The sequence below is a fragment of the Atractosteus spatula genome, chromosome 1 (assembly GCF_055471065.1).
Source record: "Atractosteus spatula isolate fAtrSpa1 chromosome 1, fAtrSpa1.hap1, whole genome shotgun sequence".
Taxonomy (NCBI): domain Eukaryota; kingdom Metazoa; phylum Chordata; class Actinopteri; order Semionotiformes; family Lepisosteidae; genus Atractosteus; species Atractosteus spatula.
Window position 1 is genome coordinate 56,698,959 of NC_142706.1, and position 27,411 is coordinate 56,726,369.

General features: G+C 34.6%; 1 protein-coding gene across 2 annotated transcripts in view; it reads right to left on the reverse strand.

Annotated features, from left to right (window-relative positions):
• The window catches only part of fstl5 (follistatin-like 5), a 282,078-nt gene that overhangs the window by 20,878 nt on the left and 233,789 nt on the right, over positions 1-27,411 (reverse strand). Inside the window, exons 11-13 of one of the 2 annotated variants that reach the window (XM_088911811.1) lie at positions 9,269-9,295; positions 8,756-8,874; positions 1,518-1,667 (exon numbers count right to left, since the gene is read on the reverse strand). In XM_088911811.1, the coding sequence (XP_088767937.1) occupies positions 1,518-1,667; positions 8,756-8,874; positions 9,269-9,295 (296 nt within the window). The remainder of the gene's footprint in view (positions 1-1,517; positions 1,668-8,755; positions 8,875-9,268; positions 9,296-27,411) is intronic. The other variant, XM_088911820.1, reaches the window with a different exon arrangement.

A 27,411-nucleotide genomic window follows, 5' to 3' on the forward strand; every position in this document is an offset into this window, starting at 1 on the left:
CAGAGGGTGCTTTAGGTGCTTAAGTTGATGCCTTCAAAGTCTTTTTGCATGGGGGATCCACTGCAGCCACCTGCCACTAAAGCTGAAGGACAAAGTGGGTTTGTATGAGGTGGGACATGGACATTGTTATTTTAGTATTGTATTTTATTGTGTCTGGGAGATTAAAAATGTATTCACAAATAGTATTACAATACATACAGTGTAGGGGGCCATGCCAGTTATTTGTATGTTTGTGAGATTGTGTGTTTATGAGTATGAAATATATTTTTTTTCAAGGTGTTTTCTTTTTATTGATTGCTAGTATACATTTCTTTAATTCAATGCAACGTAACTAAATTCTGTTTTTAAAAATCAGGGCCAGTATACTATCCACAAAGATAATGGCAAACAGTGGTACAGAAAGCACAAGTATTAAATTACAAAATTACATGGCATTGAAAACTGTCAGGGAGTATAATAGCTTGTAGCATAGGCTATAAGCCTTCTATTAAAAATGTAAACTTAAAATGCTTCATAGAAAAGTTAAATAAGAGAATACTAAAGAGAGTACAATTGCCACAAAAGAATGGAGAAGCATTTTTATTCGGATTTAGAAAATGCTAAACAAGGTTAATACATTAAATACATTTGCAATACTAAATACTGTTTTTGTATGCCCCTTTCTTTTTCATGCCAATTTTGAAGATGCAATAACTTTCTTGAATAATTACTTTTGGTACTGATGTGGAGAAACAATCTGTTATAATTAAATTCAAAACAGGAAAAACAGGAGGTCAAAGGTTTATAGTATTTATTGATACAGTACTTCATTTATGCACATATTGTTACGCAAATATAATCATGCAGATGAGGCTTATGTATCATATATATGATATGCAGATTCACTCCATCCCATATATGAAGTGCTAATATTAATAAATTAATCTTGTTTTTATTGCCTTCATGTACTGTGTGCTGCAGTAACTTACATGCCGATTAAGGAGGATTTGTAAAATATAAAATTATAATTATACCCAGGGGCTGTGGAAAACATAATAAATATACTACATGTAAACAGATAAATGTGTTTCAGTGAAACAAAATATGTTTATACGGTATGTGAATGTATAAACAGAAAAGTACATATTGTGTAACAGCATATGCTGGTTTCACCATATTTATCTGTTTATATGTATCATATTATAGTTATATTATCCACACCCTCTGGATGTACTTTTGTTTAGTTTTGTTCTTGATTTGAATTCGTATCTCTAATCAAGAATAAATTGTAAGTGGGTGTCCAGAAGCCATATTAAATATTTTGCTGTGAAAAACCTCTTTATTTCTTAGATATAAAAGATTATAGTTTGGGTGTAACCTTGCTGTCTGTTAATGGAGGATATAGAAATGAATAGTTTGGAAATACAAGTAATTTTCTGCCAATACTGTTGGAGTAGGTTCTTTCAATAAGCAAGTTAAATTATTCTATCTGTTCCATAAGTTATCAAATATTTTCTAAAAAATTACTAATATCTTACCTGTATAGCCTTTTGTGACTGAACATCCACGATGAGAACTCTGTTTAGATTTGGTTGAGTGACATAAATGTACTTGTCCTTAACATTTACAGCAGAAGACCAAAAACATCTCTGAATGGTATCACCTTCCAGTTGTGGGCAAACCTCATCCTTAAATAAACATTCACATTTTAAATTAATATAGTGAAAAGACACATTTATATGACAATCACTGTTTTGTTAACATTATGTATCAAATACACAATCTGTTAGATTTAATGCAGACTCAGATCAACCTTATGTTCATCCCTTTACAAATTCTCAGGATAGCTGAGGCCTTGTGTTTCTGTTCCAGACTTGCCAGATGGGTGAGATCCCTTCTGAGGACAAAACAGGGATTACAGAACAGATTCTCTTTGCTTAGAGCCAAACTCCCATCAGCAATTAGGTGAGAACATTTTTTTACATGTACAGTATACGATAAGATGAAAATGACCATAGCCTCCGTTGTCTGTAGTATCTATCATTCTTTGATGGCTTGTGTAAAATGCTATATTCTGTATTTCAAACAATTGCAGTAAAATACCACAAGGTTTTCAGGTTTACAATATTGTAGTAAAAATTGATTGCACTTTTTCATGACAGTTGTTCTTACTCACAGAGAAGAAAACAAAGCCAGATTTTCTTTCAGATTTCTCCTGTTTGAGTGAGAATGGACAATTATGCATCTGTTTGCTTTATGTTTAGAGACTTTCATTTTTAGCATCCTCAATTGATCCACTGATATCTACAGTACTTTGAAACCTTTGTGCTCTTTGATAAAGATGGAGTTCTACAAGGTTCTGTTCTAATAAATCTGTTAGAATGGGGATGTGTTCCAGAGAAAGTAGCAGTGTGTGAAATCAGCATTAACAGAGGCAGTTTAGCATGGATTTAATGGGAATGCGTTCCCAGAAAAACTGTTTGTTATACATCAGCGATGTACAGTACACTTCACTGGGGATTCCATAATAGTATCAATGATACCAAAACTTACCAAAGAACACAAATTAAAAAAAATGTATTTTATACTGGAATGATTTAAACAAGCAAAATTTGGCTATGCATTAGCAAATTCACTCAGAGTTTGCATTAACATTAACCACTGTCTAATTTCACTCCTCCAACCAGGTAACTGTGAGATACTAATTTCAGGGGCTATATCTGCCAGAATGGGCTAGGCCGTGGTTCCTAGGAATATTAATAAAAAAAACAAGCATAATCAATGAAGATGTACATGCCTAGCCTGTATGCATGTTGCAGACAAACATTTCACTCATAAACAGATTTGTTTTGAGTAAATAAAATAAATGCCAGGGCAAATAACAATATGGTGAATATGCAGTAACAGAAACAATGCTAAGTGAGACATTACTGTTATCTAATGTTACCATTACATCATATTTGGTAACCAGAGTTTTTGTAAGGAAGGCATCATTTTTCATTTCCATGCTAATACACTCAAAATGATGTTCACAAAAAACCTGATGTCACTCAGACATTGGATTGTGTCACTATTTTGATTATGTTAGGAAATGGAGGCAACAAATACACATCCAAACTATGACAAGACCAAAGTTATACAGTCTGGCTCCAATTACAAGCTCTGCAAATGTCTTAGTTTGAGTCCAAATAAATCTGATCCTTTAATCAGTCCAAGATTTCAGTAATCTTGGTGTCATCTTTGATATGATCCTCACATTTGAATTTTATGTTTGCTATGTTTTCATCCTTGAACACTTCATATATTTGTTGATAATGTGTATCTTTTCCAGTCTGAAGCAGAAATGAGATTGCATGTGTTTGTCTTTTCCTGGCTTGGTTATTGTAATGCGGCACTCACTGCTGTATATTCTTACATTGAGGCATGTTTATGATTTTGACTAAAAATTAAAATGCCTGAGTATACTTTAGTGTACTGTGTATACTAAACATCAAATTCAAAGGTATAACCAATAAAATGCTTATTTGCTTCAAGTGCACTGGCAATTTATTGAGCAGCCATGACATAGCCATGACATAGGTAATTAATCATGCTGATTAACATTGAATCACAAACAAGAGGTCAGCTGTAAAGTCAATGGCTAGAAGCATGTATGGCCACCATTGGTGAAATTAAGAACACAAGAATGATGACAAGAGCAGGCCATTCACTTTATCAAACTTGTTTGTAGTTGTTAATTGATCCATAACTCCCCCTTCCAGGGGTGGCCTTGCTCGTCCCTTCAGGGGGTGTCCAGTGTGCCTGTCATGTAGAACCAGGCTACGGGAGGTTGGACCCAGTGTGAGGCACTTCAGGTATCAGTTGTTCTGTGCCAAAACGGGAGGCGAAAATGTGGTCGTGGACAAAAGCTAGGAAGTCAAAAGCCAGGAAGGTTCTGAGAGCAATAGGCACAAGATGGGAGGCAAAGTCGTAGTCGAGGACAGGTGCTTGGGTCAAAAGCCAGGAAGGTTCCGAGAGCTTAAAGGTACCAAATTGGGAGGTGAAGTCGTAGTCAAGGAAGAGCGATGAGTCTATATACCAGGAGAGTAGAAATCATCAAAGAAGGGCTGGGAATGTACAAGTACAGAGCTCAGGCAGGAGACCTCAATCGTGAACAAGATAAAGAAGACAAGTGAGGGTTTAAGTAGTGCTGTGTAAATTGGTGCACAATTTAGGGAGAGTAGAGCTCAAGGAAATGTGAGAGCGCTTGCATGCCTGCGTGCGATTCATGACAGTGCCTTTATAGGACCTGCACAGCTGTGGCTCAGCTTCTAGAAGCCAAGACAGTTGGGACTACAAAGTACCTTCCTCCATGGCTCTGCCTCCACACTGGGCATGCCCCCCTGTAATGCCACACCCTAGAAGATATCTGGTTGATCTGTTCACCTACTCTGGATTCCAGTGCAACAATATCTTTTGTATAGTATAGTAACCAAGACTGGACATGATATTCTAAAGAGTAGAAAGAAATGATGTAAGCTTTGTACTGAGTGACATTTGCTGTCTTGTGGAATTCCTCTTGTAGGTCATGGACAAGCATGTTTGTTCACTGATTCCCATCTTCATTGGTCTCTGCACCCTGGATGCTTTATGTTGTCCAAGCTTATCTCTCACATGTTCAGTGAAGCTCAGGTCTGATGATTAGGGCATTTATAGCATAACTGTCACATTCTCTTCTCACAAGAAATGTGTTGTTACAAAAGCAGCATGAGATATTCTTCCCAGTCCATCACACATTCACCTTTCCATCACTCTTATTTTAAGGTATTGTGACAGGTAAATTATAGTTGTCTTTGATGGACTATATTTTGGCTATAATATTTGGTTTGATTCGAAATTGCTGGCTATAAGTACCCACGAAGGTGATCAAGAATACGCTGACCTACTCCACCCTCCAACGTACTGATGCCACAAAAGCTTTATTCTCTTGATAAGTGGGATATATGGGTTTCATCCTGTGATTTTCTTTTGTGAATTTTGCCAGGCTGGACAGGTTAACAAGCGGTTAAATCATCCGATCAACTATATTACGCAAGTTTATCAAAACTTACACCAGAAACATTTAATTTAAAAATCCTCCTTTTGTTTGCTTTTATTTTTTATGTCCCATGTATGTGTTAAAAACATATTAATAAATACTTTACATAATACACAGAGTTCTTTGATATTGTATTTCAGCATATTTCTTGTTTTATTTCTTTGTAGTGCTTTCCTGTGTAATTTAGAATTAAGTTCAAACTAAATTTGCTCACCTTCAATACTGTACATTGAATGGTTTGTCTCCTGGTGCATCTATAAACACTTACAGTACCTCCCTATATGTCTACACATAATGTTCACTCTCTGGACTGTTGCCTTATTTTATTTCCCCAAACAAGACTCCAAATCATGAGAGACCTTTCTGTTCTTTTGCACTATGGAAGTAGAATGATCTTCAAAACCCATATATTAGATCTTGAAAGTAAATCAATTCTTGTCTTAAATCTCAGTAATATATAACATTTTCTAGCCTGCGTGGATATCCATCCATTATAACTAGTTTCTGCTTTCATAAAATGCAAATTAGAAGAAAAACATGCATGTGAATTGCTCAGATTGAATGGTAGAATTTTAAGCACAGATGAGACTTATACAGTAGACTTATTAAGGTTATGAAAAATACACAAGTAAACAGATGGCTATAGGTATGTAAATGTATTAAATATGTGTCTTGGGGCAAGACCCAATTCCAGTTAATTTGTTGCTGACCATTTAGAATAGCATTTTCTAGCTCATGGTTCATTAATTTCTATTAAACCACACAGAAAACATTGGACATACTGTAAATAAAATACCTTTATGCATTGCTGCTGTGTAATTCTCCTGTGCTTGCTGCTCCAGACTGCTCTACCATTTAAGTTAGAGGTAGATGCTAGTGGTACAGGTCCTGGCACAGTTTTAATGCAGGGGGATCAAGATGGAATTGACCACCCTGTTTGTTATTTTTCAAAGAAATTCAATAAACATCTACTTTATTATTCCACTATTGAATGGAGATGTTAGGTTTATTATTCGCTTTGCAATATTTTGAGGTTTATTTAGGTTCAAGTTCCTTCCCAATAGACTTTTCTCCACTGTATGCATAATTACAATCAAAGACTTATGCGCTTGTCACTTATCTTACAGGGTTATCCATTAGAAATTAAACAAAAAGGGCATTGGAAATGTTGTAGCTGATGCGTTATCACGTGTTTATTTAAAAAATATATTTCTGTATGTTAGCGGTTTTTCTAGACTATGTTATTGTGAACCCCTTGTTTAAAAAAACATTTTGAGAGAGGTGTAAGAACGAGAAACAGCGAAGAGATGAGACGTGTTGGATTTGTTTTGTTAGTTGTGGTGTAGGGTTAGGATTGTTGTGGCATCCGTGTTTTCTTTTTTAGTTTTCCGTTATAGCTTTGTTTAGAAAGAATAGACAGATAGCTTGCAAAAGACTCTGCTTTGGTATTGCCACACCTTTCTCAGGAGACAGGTTTAGAGGGTAATTGGGTTGTAGAATAGTGTAGTTAGTTGTTTTTTTTTACTTTCTAGCATTTTCCGTCACCCTACACGTAGTTGTGTGTATTTCTGTTAAACCCAGGCTCATACAGTATGTTGTTAGTCCCCATTCGCCCCTAGACTGAGCCATATTGGGGACGTAACAACAAGTAATTAATGTTTTCCATGTATACCTAGAGATGCAGCCATTCAAACTTCGCGGTACAAACTCGTACCGCACGCAACTACCCACGAGCCTCTGCGGTGTAATCGCGGTACGTGATTGGCTGGCCAAAATGACAGACAGAGGCACTCGTGGCGCATTGGTCGGTAGTGAAAAGATTTAATCATTTAATCTATTTACTTTGCACATTTTAATCCTCTTAGTATTTAATATTTTTACAACTAAAGGGAAATTTTAGTAGCTGAGAATAAAAAGAAGAAACAGTACTTCTGTTTCACTGTTTAGTGCATGACTGTGTCTGTGGCATGATGGCTTAAGTAACTGACTTAAATCCAGCTATCACCATAAGCATACCCCACTCGTTTTGAATGGCTGCATCTGTATAGTGTATTACTGACATTTTAAAATATTGATCCAGATATATTTTCTATTCTTTTTATGTCAAAACACACTTATCTGGTTTAAAGCTTTCTGTGATTTACAGAGCCTTTAAATATAAATTGTCAATGTTTCTGACAGGGTCATTTGAACAAATTTAAAATGTTTTCCTCCATTTTTGGTGGGAAATGCTAATTTTACTAAAAATTGTTTAGGCTCTCATATTTAGATGATTTAATGTAAAAACAAATTTCAAGTACTGTATCAGCTTAACTTTACATTTGCTCATTACATTTGATAGCTTTTAATATAGAAGCTTTTTATTTTTTGAACCATATAGATAAGTAATGTCTTGGATTACAATATTTGTTTAAAATATGTGAGAATATTATGTAATTATAAAAGCAATTTTTGTAAAGCATTAATGGAAACTGACGTAGTGTATTGTGTCTGATATTGTAGAATGCTACTCTTTTTACTTTGTTTTATATTTTATGTATGTTTATATTATTATTTTTTATATGCACCTTATACTGTCACTTTAACAAAGCCACATTTTTAGCACCCATAGATGTTTTTCCTGTGATTCACAGTGTAATATTATGAGTAACCAAACAACTAGAAAACAGAAATTTGTGCATTTAGTACTGTAGCTCTGTTGAGCATTCTAATCCTTTTCATATTGAATGTACCATTCAATTGCTTGTTCACAACAAGAGATTCATGACAATCTATCTGTTTTTGTCTCCTAAAATAGATTTGATGGTTACACAGTTGAGCTACTATTCACTGCATGTTCTGTGATGATAATAACAGAGAAGCCACATATAACACATGACAACAGCATATGACAAAGGAAGAGAACATAACATAAATAGTCATATTAAACCTGAAGGCACTGTCTTTTGATCTGCATCAGTTTGTTATTATGTTGTCAACATAAAAGAGAAATCTTTTCAATGCTCATGTGCAGTTTTTACTGCACCTGCAGGGATTTGATCCCAGTTGCTCATGGGCTCCTTATTGCATTCTCCACTTCTAAATTCCTCCTACTCTTCTCCACAGCAGCCTCTGCAACTGACAAACATCATCTTGAGTGATCCAAACCCCAGCACCTGTGTGACAAGTGCGGCTTTCCCTGCCATTGCCCAGATTTAGTCCTGGTTGCTCATGGACTACATCACTTCCTAGATGGTGGATGCTTATACTATACATGGTCCTCTGCTGTAGCACAGATTAGCATTGGTTTTCAGGGGAGGCAGTGATGTCACGATGACTGGCTCCATGCATGAGCTTTGTTACACTGAGATTTTCTACACTATTCAAGATGCAAAGAAAATCTAAGAGGACCAATTCTGTCTTAGAATTACTATTCACATCAAATCTTTGGGAATTTAATATAAAAAAACAAATCTATATACGGTATAAATATAATAAACAGTACTGGGTGATTTTTTCCCCCTATATTTAAGATATTTGCAACTCCATTAAAGGGTAGCTTTTAAATTTGTAAGTCTCATAAAAAAGTCAGTTCCTGTTATGATGTTATAAAGACAGTACTAAATTCTACATGATTTGAAAAAAGAATATATTCATTGAGCAAGCAATGCCATAACATTTCAATCCAGATCTTATTGTTTTGTAAGATGCACATCTCACCTGAAGCCCAAGTAGTTTTTCGCTTGGTTTTATATGTCTCTGAATTTCACATTCCACTGGTTGAATGACTTTAATCCCATCCTCATAAAATACATAGAACATATTGCCAACTCCAAGACCTAAATGAAAGAGAGAAATAATTATATTACATGAAGGTAGTTGCACTGTAATAAAAAATAATTCTAAATTAGTACCAGTACTCAGCTGAAACCTTTAACTGCTGTTGTAGAACTAATGCTTATTAGGTGAGATTGAGGTTGTTCCAATAAATTCAAGTGCAGTGTATCAGAAAACATAACTGCCATGCATAGGAAATACACATACTAAACTATCAAAAAAGAATTTATGTACTTACACTTTTAAATATCAAAGACTAGGGACAATAGTACTAACACACACTATTTCGTAAAACCTTTGAAAGATGACAGTGATTTACTTTGGAAAACTAAGACAACTTAAAAAAACACGTTTCTAATAGTAAAGTCATTCAACTGAAACAAAATTTGTGAGTACCTTCTTCTCGCCACAGAATGTTTGCAACTGAAGCAACAAGAGAAGAGAAATAATTTCAAATCTCTATGAATAATAAAGAACAAGAAATCACAGTATCTAATAACATTACATGAAAATGCAGCATGTAATAACATTTATTATTAATAAAATAAATGTCCGTTCTACATTGTAGTCATAGGTGTTTGGTGAAAACAATACATTGAATTTGTGTGGTGTATTATACTGAATAACTTTCAGTTAATTTAGCTAATTCATTAAACACTTAACTAATGTAAAAGTACTTTAGATTTTTCTGAAAATGTGAACTGAGTAATATTTCTAGTTAAAAAGATACACTGTACTTAAATAAGTATTGGTAACATAACAGTAGATGTTTACAAGTTAGATACCCTGTAGTATTCATATGACAGTTAAAAGATAATTAGCCTGGACATGAAAAGCTGAAGAGCTGTCATTAATAAAACACACAAAAACACCACCCACTAAGATTTTATCACTTTTACTGACAAATAACACAAACAAAATCCAATCCCAAAAATAGGCCTCCAGATACAATCTAAAAATAAAAATGAATGTAGAGACTCAAGTAGTATAAATTAACCACAAAGCAAGACAAACCAGAACAACGCCTGTCAAATACTGTAAATTTGTTCATGCTTAGTGTTTCAGATTGCATGTTTTTTCTAAATAAATTCTATTCAGTACACTCATGAGCAAAACAATACAATACATTATACATATATGCATTTTGTGCATACTTACAGGCTATTTGAAACAAAATTATAGTTTTAAAAATCTTTGTACAATGGAACAGCAAGATCTAATTAAGAATACTGTGTACAGTTTTGGCCACCACATTACAGTATTATTGAGATCATTATTAATGGGAATCTATCCAGAGAAAAGTGAACAGATATATTCATTGACCTAAAGAAATGTCCTAACTATGCTGACAAGCTAAAAAAAATGAAACATGTTTTGTCTTGGAAAGAGTAGACAACAAACAGACAGATTCCAACCATTGGATTTTTTCAGAATTAACAGTGAATCATGAACCAAAAGGTTATAGTAGAATATACAATAGGATGAACAGCATTTAAAAAATGAAGCTACAGGTCCAGTTACTAACAGTACAGGGCTGCAAACCAGTTTTGTTTCAAATCACCTGCTTCCATTCGATTTTAATCTCACCATTTCTGATTTAAATTCATACTTATTCACTCTAACATATGGTGTGTGAAGTAAGAAAAAGATGGATAATAAATAAGAAAGGCAGGGACATTAATCTTAAGTAAGTCAGGAATAATAATGCCATTAACATGACCTCGTGTTATGATTCCTAATGTATTGCACATTCTGAAAATACTTTATAATTAAAGCTTATGTAGGAGCTCAACAGTTCTAAACACTGATTAAAATAAACTTCAGAAAACCTTGTATTAATTACAAAAAAAGTTCATTTAACTTTTATAGAACAAACTTTAAATTCAATTCAATTTCATACTGCAGATATACTGTAGTGTGCATAATTAAATTTATTATTTTAGATTACTTAACATATCTACACAGCTTATCACAGCTAAATATTTAAGAAAATGTTTATCAGTTAGTGGAAATATTGAAAATGTTTTCCTGAAATAGCAACTACAGCTTAATCCTGTGCCCACATACAGGGTGAATTTAATTATTGCAAATATGATGATAAAGATGCTTTAAAAACTGTTTTTGAGACCCAAAAACTTTTGTTTTCTGTATAATATAGTGTTACATTTAATTTATATATATAATTAATATATATATTTAAATTTATCTATACATTAATTTTATTATATTATATTAATATATATATATTTTAAAGCACAAATTAAAAGAAATCTAGACATCCAGACTTCTTTCTCGAAAAAGACAGTATATAGTGATCAACAAAATAAGCACAACCTTCAGATCTTATATATTTAATTAAATATTTTAAATATAGATTCCAGATTCAAGTTTTAAACAAAAATATAGAACAAAGTGACAAGCTTTCATCATTAAAAATAAAATATTGTCAAAATGAATGCTCTGCAAAGTTAGGGTATGATCTCTGATAGCATTAACTGCATATCACTACACTTGTACTACATGAGGAATTTCAGGAACAAATAACCTGTATGTCGCAGAATGAGGGTAAATCACTGTCATTGCAAAAAGATTTGCATGCACCAAGAGATTTTTTAGAGATAAGAAAATAGCCAAAAGACGAAGTCATCTTCAGTTGGACGGCAGCTATGTCTGACTGAACAATCCTAGAGATAGTTGCAGAGTATTTTGTTCGCCAATTAATGCCATTTTGTCCTTGACAGACTTTTGGAAGATATTGTGTATAGAGATGTTGTGGTGAGTATAATGCTGACTGCTGCATTGTTCAAGCCAACCAATGAGGTGGTCAAAGTATAATGATGTGTGGAGGAATCTCCTTTATCAAAAGAATATCTTTGGTGCAGATAAAGGGCAACTTTACTGCCATGCCATATATTAAGTAAGTCTTTGAAACAATATACTGATTGCTAAACTAGAACATTTTATTCTCCAAATGACTTATTTCATTGATAGCCTGCCTTTAATCATACTGCTTTTTACCTTCATTAAAATAATGACCTTCTGGATAGCTGTTTATACAGATTCCTTATTAGCTCATTGTGGGTTTTTTATACTCCATTCATATTCCAAAAACTTATCATCTGGTTTTATGAAATCAGATGACTTTAACTCAGGGAACAATGTTATTAAAAAAATGAACACACCTATCTGAAATCATTTAAAATTGAAATAACATCAGATATGAACCAAATGCCCTACTATTTTCATTGTGCATTAGTATATCCGTCCATTTTCTAATCGCTTTATCTAATATAGAGTTACTGTTTGATACCAGCCTATCCCAGCAAGCAACAGGCTCAAGGCAGGATACACTCTGGAGGGGGCACCAGTACATTGCAGGGCACACACTGACTGAAACCCACACTAGGGCTGACTTTCCCAGAAGCCGGTTAACCTACCAGGATGTTTTTGGCCTGTGGGAGGAAACCAAAGTACCAGAGGAAACCCATTTGAATACAGGGAGAACATACAGACTCCACACAGATACAGTAGCACCACAGGCCCATATCAGTATATATAATGACAAAAAAAATCATTCAAATAAGAAATCCTTGTTATATATGATAATGACAAAACCCAAGATCTTACTGTGCCATACAAGAAAATCTGTTTATTCAATGCGAAAAACACAAACCTTTTGTAACAAAATGTTTATGTGCAATTAAGCGTAGTACTGTACATATAGGTTAATTATTATTCAAGTAACTGCTTGAGTTTTAATGATTAATAAATCCACTTTCTTTTACTCTCAGGTAATAATATTCCTTTACAAAGAAAAAACATAATGTAAAATATAAGTCTGAGCATCAGAAGCATAAAAGCCTGTTTTATCTATTATGTAAGAATCTAATTCAGAAACAGTGACATTTTTGGTATGTTTGAAGCTTTGCTGTATCCAAGCTGCAAACAGACATACTGAAATATGAACTGTAAAATTCAATAACTCAAGAATTCCATAGAGCAGAAATAAAAGAGGTACTGTAGATATATTGTCTCACATAAATTTTATAATGACAAAAGTACATAAATTTGATCTCAAAGTGCCAATATGAAATTTTTTTTTATTTTATCAATGTTGAATCATCAGAAAATTGATGTTAACTTGCAAGTACCTTTGAACATTTGAAGACATGAACAATGTGTTATAAAACTAAAATGATGAGTGATTTTGATTTTAATATTTGGATAAATTAACAAGTTAAACTGAATAAATATGTTTTAGTCATTGTCTAAATGGCAGTAATTTAAATGAAAAGCTGATATGATATATTTATTTTACAGTATGTCCATATTTGAAAAAGATTACATTTTAACATGTATCCAGTAGAACTGATTGGCACATCTTCCTGTCACAGTCCAGCTCTTAAGAAGGTAAAGGGTCCCATAGGAAATGGAAAAATACATCTTTTTCTTCAACATTTACTTGAGTTATACACAGATCATTGCCAAGAAAAGCTAATTGTTTAAGAATTTTAAAAGAAAAGGAGTAGAATTCTAAAAGAAATAGGGTAATTTATGTGATAGTTTTTATATGAGTTGAAAAGCTTCAAGCCTTTTTAGTATCAATATGGTGCTTTTTTACTTATTTCATGTTACATAATGGAAAAAAAGACATTTTTTTTTACTTTTACAGCATAGTGCCACAAAAATATAGAGATTGTAGATTGTAGAGATTGATTTTACTCTCAAACTTAATTAAATTAAAGTATAAATTGAGTATTGAATCTTTCTAAATTAATTTTGCTTCTTAATTACCATGTTCAGCCTGACAATATACTGTAGTAACCTTATATTTAAGAACAAATAGCATTACAAATACTTTTTCATTTTTATTTGACTTTGCATATCATTTACAGACTTTCTTATCAAAGAGATGGCATTAATGTTCGTACTATTGTTCATTTTACTTTATTATCCTAACTTTTACAGCCTGCTGAATTAATCAGTTGTGTATTGTTTGTTTTACAGCTGAACATTTTACATTGGTACAGTAGTTAGTGCATATTAGTTTGAATAAAAATAAGACATCTTTTAGAACTAAGCTATAAAGATTAAGTTTGCCGATGACACCACTATAATAGGACTGATCAGTGATGATGACGAGTCCACTTACATGGATGAAGTTGTACAGCTGCTTAGGTGGTGTCATAGCAATAACCTGGACTTGAACATAAAGAAAACGAAAGAGCTAATAGTGGACTTTCGGAGACACAGGCCATACACTCACAGCCCACTCAGTATTGATGGAACGGAAGTGGAAACAGTCACCAGCTTTAGGTTTTTGGGAATTCACATCTCTAAAGATCTAACCTGGACTGTGAACACTGACTCTATCATGAAGAAGGCTCAGCAGCGCCTTTATTTCTTGAGGTGCCTCAAGCGATGGGGGATGCCAATACATGTGTTGGTGAACTTGTACCGCTGCACCATCAAGAGCGTCCTCACCAACGGGATCACCATGTGGTATGGCAACACCTCTTCGCGAGAAAGAAAGGCACTGCAGAGAATGGTCAATATGGCCCAGAAGATCATCGGCTGCGGTCTCACCGAGATTAAACAGCTCTATGAGGACCGCTGCCGGGATAGAATTCTGGCCATCACAGAGGACAGTCACCACCCCGGGCATGAGCTCTTCACCCCACTGCCCTCAGGCAAGAGATATAAGAGCATACGGACAATTACCACTAGATTCTTCAATAGCTTCTATCCACAAGCAGTGAGACTGGCGAACACATTTAGCCATCCCCCTCGGACCACACCTACACCATCACCATCTACCTCTTTATGATTTCTTATCTATTGCACATCTCCAGTCATTGTTTACACGTCTGTATTGTTTACATTCAAACTGTCTACATGTTTACTTGCACATTGTCTATTGTTTGTTTGTACATTGTCTTGATGCACTGTTTGCACTTTGTCTTGTTTTTTACACTTGTTTTACAATCGAGAGACTTTCTGTAAGTAAGAATTCCATTGTACCAGTACCGGTTACATATGGCAATAAAGTTCAAGTTCAAGTTCAAGTTCAAGATATCTAAATAAGATCCTAGGTCCCCTAAGGCTGGAACATGCTTCTGCTGGTTTAATTTCAGTTAATTACCTAATTGATTCCTGATTTAAACCAACAAGTTAAAATATTTGTCAGTTTGGGGTTCTATTTTAACTATGAAATGCACTAGTTAAAATGAAACCTCCAAAATGTTTAAGAGATGAAAACTGTCCAACAGTTCAACAAGCAAGCAAATGAACAAGCAATAACAATAATAGACAAAAACAGAACATGTAATATTGTGTGTTTAGATTCTGAAATTTTTTTTTTGATGAAGTTCCTTATAAAATATTTACTGTTTTCAAAAATCACAAGTGTAAGATATCCAGGGGCTCAGTTATAGAAGGACACTGTTTTCCTAATCATATGCTACAGGTTATCGATATAAACTTAGCCCCTAGGAAGATGGCTGATCGGAGTTTCAAAGTGGTCAACAAGAAAACGATCTATCACTCATCAGGAAAATGCAAAACAGCTGCACACTGCACCAGGCTATATAGGTTGAGCCCTACCAGATTGATAACGGATAAGCCTACTGGTGAAAACGAGGAGGGCATTTGGAGTGCTTCAATCTTTTCTAACACAACTGGACCTTGCAATCTAACTACTTTTTCCAAGCCAGGACAGGAAGTCCTCAAACAAACAGCTATTCAACCTTTAACTCATTACACCCACTGCACATCTTCAGATCTCTTTCCCTTCCCCAATCCTCCTTTCTTGCTGTCCTCGCAGGAACCCTCTATGTCACTGACATTCACTCCTCCCAAGTGACAGGAGTGCACAAGTTCAGCCCACATAGGATCCAGATGGCTTGTTCACCGATCTACCCCCACTGTACTTCACCACTCCTCATTCCCTCTGGGCTGGCATCCAGTAGGGTGAAGCGTTGGCTTACCTCAGGCTTTCCTACTGTTCATCTGTTCATGGATGAGCTTCAGCATGTTGTTATGGAGCATGCATGGTCTGGGTGCTTTCAGGATATAGTTTCAATACCTTATCCTGAAGCCTCTTAAGAGAACAAGCTCACAAAAAGTACAACATTTTTCTTGAACATTTACTTCAATTCCTGAACTAAAACTAAAGACTGAATCAAAGCTACTATATTACAGTATGTGCAGTTGCTCAAGCAAGGTATGAAAATGAAATTCTCTGAATTACACTTTGGTACAGTGGATTGGGTGCTTGCCTATCAACCCAAAGGTCAGTTTTTGATTCCCTATCAAGGTACATGTTTTTCTTTTAACAAATAAAGACTAATTAAAAAAAAAATAGAGTAGTAAATATTATGTACATTATATTGACATTTTATTTTGATATATCACAATGTGTTCAATAAATAAATTGAAAATATGAATGTGCAAATGTTAATACTGTTAACAGTGGGAGTAAAAAACAGTTTAACCAGTTTAATTAAATTCAATTCAAAATACTGCACCCCAATGGGGCAATTCAAGATGAACCTTTACAACAAGTCTTAAAATGAAAAAGTATATATTACAATTCTAATAGAGAATAACAGAGCGATATTAAAAACACTACTGAAACCGAACTATAAAAACCCATCTGATCACTATTAACAATATTAAATTATTAATAATAATTTGAAACTGTTTGTATTTTGTTCAGGGTCATTTGTCACTATTTTCACAACCTTCACTTTCTTATGAAAATGCCTCTTTTTGAGACAGGATGCTTTAGATGTCAATAATTTTGCCAAACAATTGTATAGAACCATGACATCCCATCAAGGTTTGGTACCAATAAACAGGGGGAACTCCATGGATTTCTTTTTTTAACTAAACTGCTCCGGCAAATAATGTATGGTATATCGCCTTCTGCAACACTTTTAGTTTAGCAGGATTTACGCGATAAGCACATTGTTTAATGGGGTGACATTACCCACGTCTATATCACTGTACGACCCAGGTTTGACTCGGATTGTCTGTTAACAAAACAGCACTTCTAATAAATTTAATTACTGTATGTCTTCTTTTTCCGTTTCAGCCAAATGTGGCAAATACAAAGTCAAATCAGTCAGGATCTTGGAGTTTAATAAGCGAGCGCTTTGGTCTAAAATATTTCGTGTAACAAGACTGTCGGCAACAGAGTGAGTCACTGGCTCACTTAAAGGTGTAACACATCTGTCTTCACTCTCATGGTATGGTTTCAACATATTGATAAGTCAATTCTCCAGTCAATGGCAACTGTAAAAATAAAGCTTTTTCCATCCTTTGTTTAATTTAAAGAATTCCGTGAAGAAATCCTCAATCACAAAACCATCACTTATAATAATTTATCCAAATACACACACTCACACCAGAGCCAATTTTGCCAGAAACAACCTGCCAGTAAGTCTTTGGACTGTGCAGTACTGTATAGTTCTATATACGGTTTAAAGTTCTAAATTTAAAGATGAAATTTGGATTACGACAAATTATAGATTTTCTCAATCCGGATGTAAACCTGAAAAAGGCATATTGCATTCACAACAAGCTATAATAGTGAACTATTTGTATATATTTGGCTGTGTAAGAAACAAACCAAAAGTAATGCTTTGATCGGGCTCCAAACTGCCTGGGTACAGTGCGCTACATTATAGTCCATGAGCATTCCATTGTCCATTGCCACTATAAGGACAAGGTTTTGTATTATAAAATGTTTCCAAAACATCCATATTATTATTACTATCAAGTAATAAATCAGTACAACATTTTTTACAATAAAAGCAAGTGGTTATGTATTCTTAGAACTGTTAGAAACTGTTAGAACAAGCATGTTAAAATCATAACCCACTGTAAGTCACCAAGTCAAAGACTTTGATGCATAAAATATTTATGAACAAGATGGAATACTGTTGTGTACTTTTTTATATATAGCTACCACTACCATCTACTGTGTGTACATTAGGTATGTATTATGTTATACTACTGTATTTATTATCAGCTACCAAAATTTACCTTTGGATTTTCTTAATGTGGATGTAAACCTGAAAGAGGCACATCATGTTTACAAGCTACAGTATAATAATATACTCTTTTTTATATATCCAACTGAGCAATCTTGCTTTTATAAAATATACCTACTTTTTAAATTAGTTGAATGTTTAACGTGCTGTATTATATGGTTTAAAATTAATAAAAGTCTAAACAGTATACAACTTAAATTATATAACTGGAAAAAGATTGTCTCTCAGCATTGACCAGGATTTGAAACCAGACATTTTCTGGCAACAGCCCAAATGCTCCACCTGTCGGTAGTAGTAGTGCATCCCCACAACTAAGTATTTCTAAAAAGCTGTGGTACCCCGCAGCCCCTAAACTGCAAACTTCTGCAGTATCCCCTGTGCATCTTGAATAGCTGGATCTGTATGTTCCTTTTTTACAATAAAATTCTTTTGAACATTGCTTTTAGTAACAGTGCCAACATACTTGCTTTAAACAATTAAAAATCACTTCAATTATCCATTTGATAAAATAGAACATACACATCATATGGAGCAATCTCAGATCTATCCAATTAATTGGTATATTGCTTAGCTTTATCTCATGAAGAATTATTGCCTGTTTTATGCCAGGAATCATAGATCATTCCTTACATCTTTATTCAAATTGGCTGAAGCTATGCCTGTTCTATAGGATGTTCATAATGGTGTAGATGTACAATATTTTAAACTGGCTAGAACAGTGTGGAAGCTTTATGAGGAAATGGAAAGAACGTCTCTGCAGAAGCAAGGTTATTCGAATTTAATTTGCTTGCATATTTATGACCAACTGTTTTAACTGTGTTGAGGGAATAAATTATTTAGCCTTTGGCTATACCTAGCACTTCACTAGTGTGCACGCATAACAGGAAGTATTTTAACGCATCTAATTAACTCAGTACCATAAGAATCTCTACAAGTGTGTCTACTACTATTTGCCATGCTTTTTATGAATTATTTATAGGTGTCTCAGCTTATATGAAGAGTGAAAAGATACTGTACTATTAAGTAAAACCTGTTGTCCACATTATTTGTATGCAGACTAGTAAAGAATTATTATATAACATTATTGTATGCTCAACTTCATATTAAATGAATTACTTCTCAAATACATCATAAATGCATGTACTTCAGATGTGTGTTTCTTTGAAGCAATATATAGTATATGGGGTGCAGTGTATTTCAGTTGTAAGCTACATCACAATTATTAAATACTCTTTATTATTTTTGTAACAATACAGTGTTAGTGGAAATATTTACAGTAAATTTAATATAAAGTAAATTTTGGAGACTGGGGACGTAATGTCAACATAGTGCCATTATCTGAATTTCAACATGCATTTTAAAACACTGCTTATTAACAACTGTTATGTTTGTAGTTATGCACTGTGATTAGTGAGATTAGATATGTTGTGGTCTTATTTGTTGCGGTCTTGAACGTAGTTGGTGACTTTTTCACCTAAAAGTACATTATCAGGCTTGGAAAGATTACTTGTCTGAACATAAGGATACGATAGAGTCTGCTACATCCAGCTACTTCTTTCACATCATTGAAAGTAACCATAACATCCCTAGACACCTTTTCTCCACCATTACAGACTGCTAAAGCCAAACTGCCCCCACTACATTACCTGCCTCATCGCAACTTTGCAACATATTTTTAGATTTCTTTAGCTCCAAGATCGACAACATCCGGCATCACATTCTCTCCATAACGCATCTTCTTGACTCATATATGAAATCCACCACCTGTTTATTACATCCCATTCCCACCACTTTATTTCAGTCCTGTTTCACTTTTTTCTGCCCCATTGTCCTCGAGACTGCTGCCATTACCCCATCCAAAAAAAGCCAAACATGGCTCTGGACAATCAACAATTTTCAGGTCATCTCCAATTTACCAATTCTTGCAAAAATTCTAGAACATGCTATTACAATTCAGTTAAATAACCACCTCATTGCAAATAACCTTTTTGAATCCCTCCAAACTGGTTTCCGATACCTTCAGAAACTGCACAGAAACTGCCCTGGTCAAAGTCACTAACGATTTTCTAATAGCTTCTGATTCTGTCTCTCTTTCTATCCACATTCTTTGTTTAGGTCAGAAATTGAACTTGTTATCTCTGTTGTTCCTCAGGGCTAGATACTGGGCCCCCTACTTTTCAGCCTTTACATGTTTCCACTTGGTCAGCTTTTTAGATTACATGGCCTCTACTATCATTTCTATGCTGACGATACTCAAATCTACATCCATACCAAACCTGAAACTGATGTGGCTTGTTCTATCCTAATTGCATCTCCAATATAAAAACATGGATGACTCTCAATTTCATTCATCTAAACTTTGACAAGGCTGACGTTATGCTAATTGGCACACCATCAACTTTGTAAAGCCAATGCTGTAACCTTATCTGTGGATAACATTGTACTTGAACTTCAGTCTAAATTGAAAAACAAGGGGTTATATTTGATTCAGGCTTGACATTCGACCCACACGTGCAACATATTGTCAAAACATCTTTCTTTCACCTGAGAAATATCACTAGACTGCCTCCTATGTTAACTGTGGCTGATAAGCTAATCAACAAATTTGTCTTCTCCCGAATTGACTACTGTAACACTCTACTCGCTGGAGTTTCTAAATCCACATTGAACAAACACCAGTATGTTCAAAATTCAGCAGCCCAAATCCTGACCAGGTCTACTGCAAGTGTTCACATACACCTATCCTGGAGTCCTTACACTGGCTTCCTGTCAAATTTCGTGCTGACTTCCTCACTCTCACCTATAAGGCTCTGCATGGCTTGGCACCTTAGTACCTGTCTTAGCTACTATCACTCTACTCCCCACCTTGCAACCTTCACTCTTCTAATTCAGGCTTGTCCCCCACTCTGTGGGTGATAGGAGCTTCTCCTGTTATGCCCAAAAGCTCTGGAACTGTATCCCCAGGTATATCATAGAATAACCTTCTCTAAACTCCTTCAAATCTAGACTCAAAACCTTCTTTAGAAAAGCCTTTACTTAACTGGTTCTGTTCTTTACCCCTCCACTCCTACTGTATTCAGTACCCCTATCTACTGTCTCCTCTCATTGTGTATTCTCTTGTGTATTTTTTTTATTGTTGTTGTCATTTTATAAAGGGCTTTGAGAAACCACCTTTAAAGGTGCGATATAAAATAAAGTTTATTATTATTTGTCCTATCTTTTTTCTGAAGACAGAGATAAAATGTGCAAGAAGATAAAAAGGCAGATTAAATTATAAATTGGATATGAAACCTTTTTTATGAATGTATACTTAAATGTATTTTTCATTAACTGTGAACATGTTTAGTTTTCTCTTTCTTTCTCTTGTGACAGAATAATGTTACTCTTCTTGTGACTAGTGTTCTACTAGAGTAGTTTATTGCCATACTGTATTTACACGTACATTAGAATTCTTAATCGCACTGATCTCTCAGGACATTCGCAGTACAACAGACAACAAAATGTAGCCAACAGGAACAATAAATATATTGTGGAAAAATAAATAAATAGAGAGAAAAAAAGGGTAGACTCTCTAAAAAGTGCAGATCATCAATGGTGGAATTATGTTTGGAGTAAGATGCTATATAATAGATGACAAGATTTAAAGAGTTATTGTAAGTCCCTCAAATGCTGCTTTGTCTCCTTCAACCCTTTTATGATGCACATTATGTGCCTTTACTTGTAATTGCCTTCAGTGGGCTGTCAGCATTTATGATTGACAAACAATCACATTAATCTGTTGTTCTGCTGACAACTATCCTAATAAAATTGTCTATTGCGAAAACAAAAATGAAGGAAAAAGTTTACGTGATCAAACAATTATTAGAACCCCATTGACAGTACTAACCATATTGTTTTTACTGTTTATGAAAGACCTTAAAATCAATAAGTGCTATTGTGACAGGTTATAGATACATTCTTTTTTAAGATATCACAACAGTTTTGTCATACAAATCCTCTTTGTAGTGAATTTTATTATAGGTGTCACATCATTTGATTTCCAGGGTATTTAAGAATCAACTAACAATTCAATATTCTTCTCATTTCCACTGCTGTTTTAATGTTTTTTCTTCAGTTGTTAAGTCTGCATATTTTCAAAGTCATTAGCCTGTTTCCTCCTTTTAACTTTATGAGCTCACAGTGGCATTCACATAGCAGTTCTGTGCTCAAAGTGGCCTTGGGGAATTGTACCAGCACCTCACAAAGGCTTGCTGAGACAAAAAATGAAAACAGACTGGAAAAAGACTAACTGTTAAAAGGCACAAATGTTGCCAACCTTTGAATTCTAAAGAAGAAGGGAAAATAAATTAATGTTGTTTCATTACATTTTATGCAAATAATGTCAGATGCTAAGTTTAAAAATAAAGATGAACTGATAAGAATCTCATTAATGAAGGAAATTAAGAGCAAATGTAACCAAATACCAATCTGGTGAAACACAGCAAACAGCATTATTTAATGTAGTTGTCTTCTTACCATTATGGTTGTACTTGAAAACTACTGGAATAAACTGTTAATTCTTCAATAAAAAAACAAACAATTCTTCTAAGTGGTGCCAGAGAACAATTCACATTGTGCAAGTACTGTATGTAGCTTGGGGGAGCACAGGATATACAATATGCCTATGCATGACATTAAATCTGTTTTCAGTGTTACTGTCTCTGCTTTATGTTACATATTATTGTGATAGCATATAATGTGAACATGGTGAATTGATAGCTGTTTTTGCCACTATGTGTTATTGGAAACCACCACAGCCTACACCTTAAAAGGAAAACATAAATGTTTTTGTATGAGTTATGTCCCTAAATAATGCAAGTATCTACAATGGAAACTGGAACCTGTCTGTCACATTCCATTCTTTATAATATTAATTGGTAGGCTATAATTTATGCTGTCTAACTCTATTTTGTTGCAGAGTGAAAAAATCTACTGTACAAACACCATTAAAAACAAAATCATAGTGTTTTACATAGCAAAGAATTGCCAACTTCAGGGTCTTCAATCTGGCTCAACAAGTAGACACTCACTTGGAATGCAAGTCTATCACTAAAGTCCAGACATCACCAGTTTGGTATGGGTTATGTAATTAACCGACTGTGAGTTAAATTCCTTCAGGAGTGATGCGCAGCTTGTGCAGCTCTGGTACTGCTGTGGTAAGCTTGGCTTGCAAGCAAGGGACGCCTTTGTGAATTGGCAGGCACTTGTGAGCTTGCAGTATTATAACTGAGAATTGCATCACTCCTGTGTTCACTGATAGCTTAGTTATGGGCATTGAGGCCACATATGAGAAACATGGCTGTGACAGAGAACTCTGTAGAGAAAACTAAGCATGTTTTCATCCCTACTGTAGTGGTACAACAACAATAACAATCATTATTTTATACAGTTTATCAATGTTATATTATTTGTAATGAAAGAAACAAAATACATGCATACACCAATTTATACAGTAAAATAAACAAAATTAAAACTAGAGAATAAAGATGGGTTTTAAGACAGGATTTGAAAGTGTTGACTGTCTGATATCTGATATACTGTATATTAAGAGATCATTCCACAGTCTTAGAGAAACAAAACAGAAAGCATAGTCTTCCAGTTTCAAGAGCTTTGTATTAGAAACTAAAAGAAGGCCCAAGTTCAAACAAGGTGTAGAAAAGCCAGTCAACACAATTTCAGTCAAAGCTTTTATGTAATACTTTTGTTGCATCAATTTTTTAACACCATGTAAGCAGCATGTCAGGGGCATTTACCGTAGTTCCTGATTTATGCCAGCACTCAAGCAAGCACAAATATGAATAATATCAATATAGAAATGAAAGCTGATGTCATAACTAAGATGAATATAACCCAACTGTTACCTATGGATACTAATATGTAGATCGCTAGCCTTTAAAACAATAATTTAGACACAATTTAAATTACTACAAAACAGTTACCAACCTGTATAACACTGTATATTGTATATTATAATTCACATTATGTATTCAGCAAGATGGTATGATAGATACAGGGAGGTTAATGGTACTGAACATAATTATTCATATAATATATATAATATAATATAGGTACTGAAATAATTATTTATTGTTTTTAGAGGGGAGAATACAACAGTACCATTTTTATGAGGATCTGAAAAAGATTGTAAACTTGAATTAGTTGAGCTACACAAATTTGTTGAAAGGAAAACAGGAACAGATACAAGACATACAAATTATAAAGTGTTAAATTTTAAAAAAATAAAAATTTGATAAAGTACATCTTGTTGATCACATTTTAAAAAATAAAATAATTGAATTAGTTTTATCCAATGAGGGTATAGAGTCACAGCCTGCACTGCACAATGATTTCTGATCATTTTCTTTTTTAAATTTTTTTCTTTTTTTTCCTGCTCAAAGGAAAAGGGTTTCCATTCACTTAAGTTTCAATTAGAGAGTCACATACAGTAGGGTTTTTGCCCTTATTCTGTCACCACATGGCAATTGTATTGTCATACTTAACACTACTGGTGTAACCATATTATATAATTACTTTTCAAATTATGTATCTGTTACTGTATATATAGTGTATATAACTATATAGTGTGTAATTTTCTAGTCAACACATGTAATGATTAAAAGTTACTACTTATCTATTTATCTTAAATTATACAGCCAAGCCTCTCAGTTAAGGTTTTTTTTTTATAGTGCAGGTTCAGCCCTACAATTTAGAAGTCTTGTTTATCCCTGTTATTTGTGACCTTATATGAGAAAATAATACCAATAAAAGTCCTTGACCAGGATTCCTGAACAAAAGCACAGAGAGACATATCTAGCTCCTCCTGCTCACTCTGCTTCTATGGCACTGTGGTACAATCAAATTATAAATAGCTGTGTCCTGTGGGCATGTTGGAGGAGTGTATGGAAAAGTCTGTATTCTCCCTGGAGAGTACCAGCTGTGTGATAGTAAACTGAGTTAACAATTTAACAATTGCCAATTCTAAATTGGGTGTATGTAAAAAAAACTTATTACACATATAATATATTTTGTATTTAGAAATAAACATCCATTCATCCATTTTCTAGCCCACCTTATCCAGTATTAGGGTCAGAGTTGAGCTGGAAACTATCCCAGCAAGGAATGGATGCAAGGCGGGATACACCCTGGACAGGACACCAGTGGCGATACAGTAAACCTTCAGTTTAATGGACTTTACTTTAAAAAGACTTTGAAGTCTGCTAAAGGGGAATTCTATGTATAAAATAAAAAATACTGAACTGTTCCTGTAAAAGAACTGTTCCTGCTAGTTGGTTTAGACAACAGGCTTGGTTTATATTGAAAATAGTCAATATGAAATGTAAATGATTTGTAAAATATTGTTAAAGTACATGTACTGAACATTACTACACAGTTTGACATCTTTTGTACAACATACATTCAAACAGGACTAAAAGGTATGAATATGAATGGTACCGTACAGGGGTAAGGCAATTGATATAGAGAATATAGTAGATGAATAGCTGACAATGGGTGTTGTTTGTATTTTGTATGCTTCAGCATATAGTTTTATAAGGTCTATTTACAACATATAAAATAAAGACCTTGCAAATAAAGATATAGGAACAAATTTCATTGACAGTGTTGATTGCAATTGTTAAAAAAAATCAAAGTCAAAAGATCCAGAAAATATATACAGTATATATACTGTATATGAATTTCATACAATAGTGTGTTTTTGCCTGAAAAAATGTAATTCATGATTTCACTAATGTATAGCAATTACTGTCACTCTATCCCCCCCATTAGACCATTAAACTGTTCAAAACCACTAAAGCATAATTGCGTATGGAGCTGCAATAGCATGCGTTGCCTGCAAAAGAACAGGTAAAGTTTCATTCTGTGCTGAAAGGTGAAGAAAAGAAACACAATATTTCAGCTGTGGAGCCTTCTTTAGGTGTGTCTAAGAGTGGGAAAGTAGCAAAGAAATAAGGTATAAGAGAACAAAAAACAGGGTAGATAAGAAAGGGTGGGGAGCAATGGGGAATGCAGAAAAAACATGAGTACACCTACTTCCTCCACTAATTCCTATCTTGTCATTACCATACCCTCATACCTTCCCCTTTCACAGGATGAGAGATCTCTTCTCATCAAAAGCCTCAGTTTTGTACCAGGTCCCAGGACAACAAACCCAAGTTGACCTCAACCACCTTTGCTCCAGGATTCACCTCACAGCACAATTTGCTAATGACAGCTCTTCAATCACAGCTGACAACGACACAGTTATTGATGCCATCAACAAACAGAGCTTCTGGACTCCACCTCTAGCTGTTTTCCAATTATTTTATCAACCAATTTAACCATCAAGCTTCCAAGACCCTTTACATACCCAGGAAAAACAGGTCTAACCTCACCCAAGGAGAAGTTCAGGTACTCCAATCTCTCAGCAACAGAGAAAATATTGTCATTAAAGCAGCAAACAATAGAGGTGTTGTTGTGGTGACAAACAGACCTCTATGTCAATGAAGCCTCCAGACAACTTACAAACACTTCCACCTACTGTCCTCTTCCACAGTATCCTACGACTATCTACCAAAAAGAAGTGGTCATCTCTCTTTTCATCAGTAATGGGGAATTACCCAGGAGTAACTGTCTCATCATTGAACATCCTCAAACATCCCAATTTTACCTCTTCCTAAGATCCACAAACCAACACCCAAGGACACCCAATTGTCTCAGCATGCAACTGTCCATTATCAGCTCAGCCCTGCAGTAATCTACACTGAACACTTTCTCTTTCAATAACCTCTTTTACCAGCCGGTTATTGTATTTTCCACTGGCACCAGGATAGGACCAGGCTATGCAAATATTTTTTGTTGGCTGGGCAGAAGAGTGCTTCTTTGCTTCCTATACCGGCTTTGTCCTTGACCTCCACAAGCGATACATTGATGAATGCGTCAGTGCCTCCACATGCTCTAATGACCAACTAGATGATTTCCTGCCTGATGTGCCTGAAAACTTGATACCCATCAAGCACTGTACTTCGTACTATGCTATGTTTGAAAGCAATTGATTCATGACTCCCATACTGTAACAGCAGTAATCATAAATGCTCGCAGGCAACTGGTCTTTCAAATGAACATAGAACCTGCTGCTTGGTCACAGAGACGTTTAGGGACAGCCGATTCCAGCATACAGTAGGTTTACTTCTCAACATCTCATGAATATCATTACAATTCACCCTAGCAATAACTACATCTCCATTCGTCTTTTGCATTCTCACAAAACGTTATGGATTTTAGTTATGGACATATTTGGAAAGGATGCTTTTATGAGATGAGCTGTGAGTGATTCTGTATAATTTATTTTAAAAAATGTCGTTTTTAACATACACAATACCATTACATGTAAATGTAATTACTACTGTATGTAGCAGTACTACACATCTGTTTCAGTGGGTTTCAAAA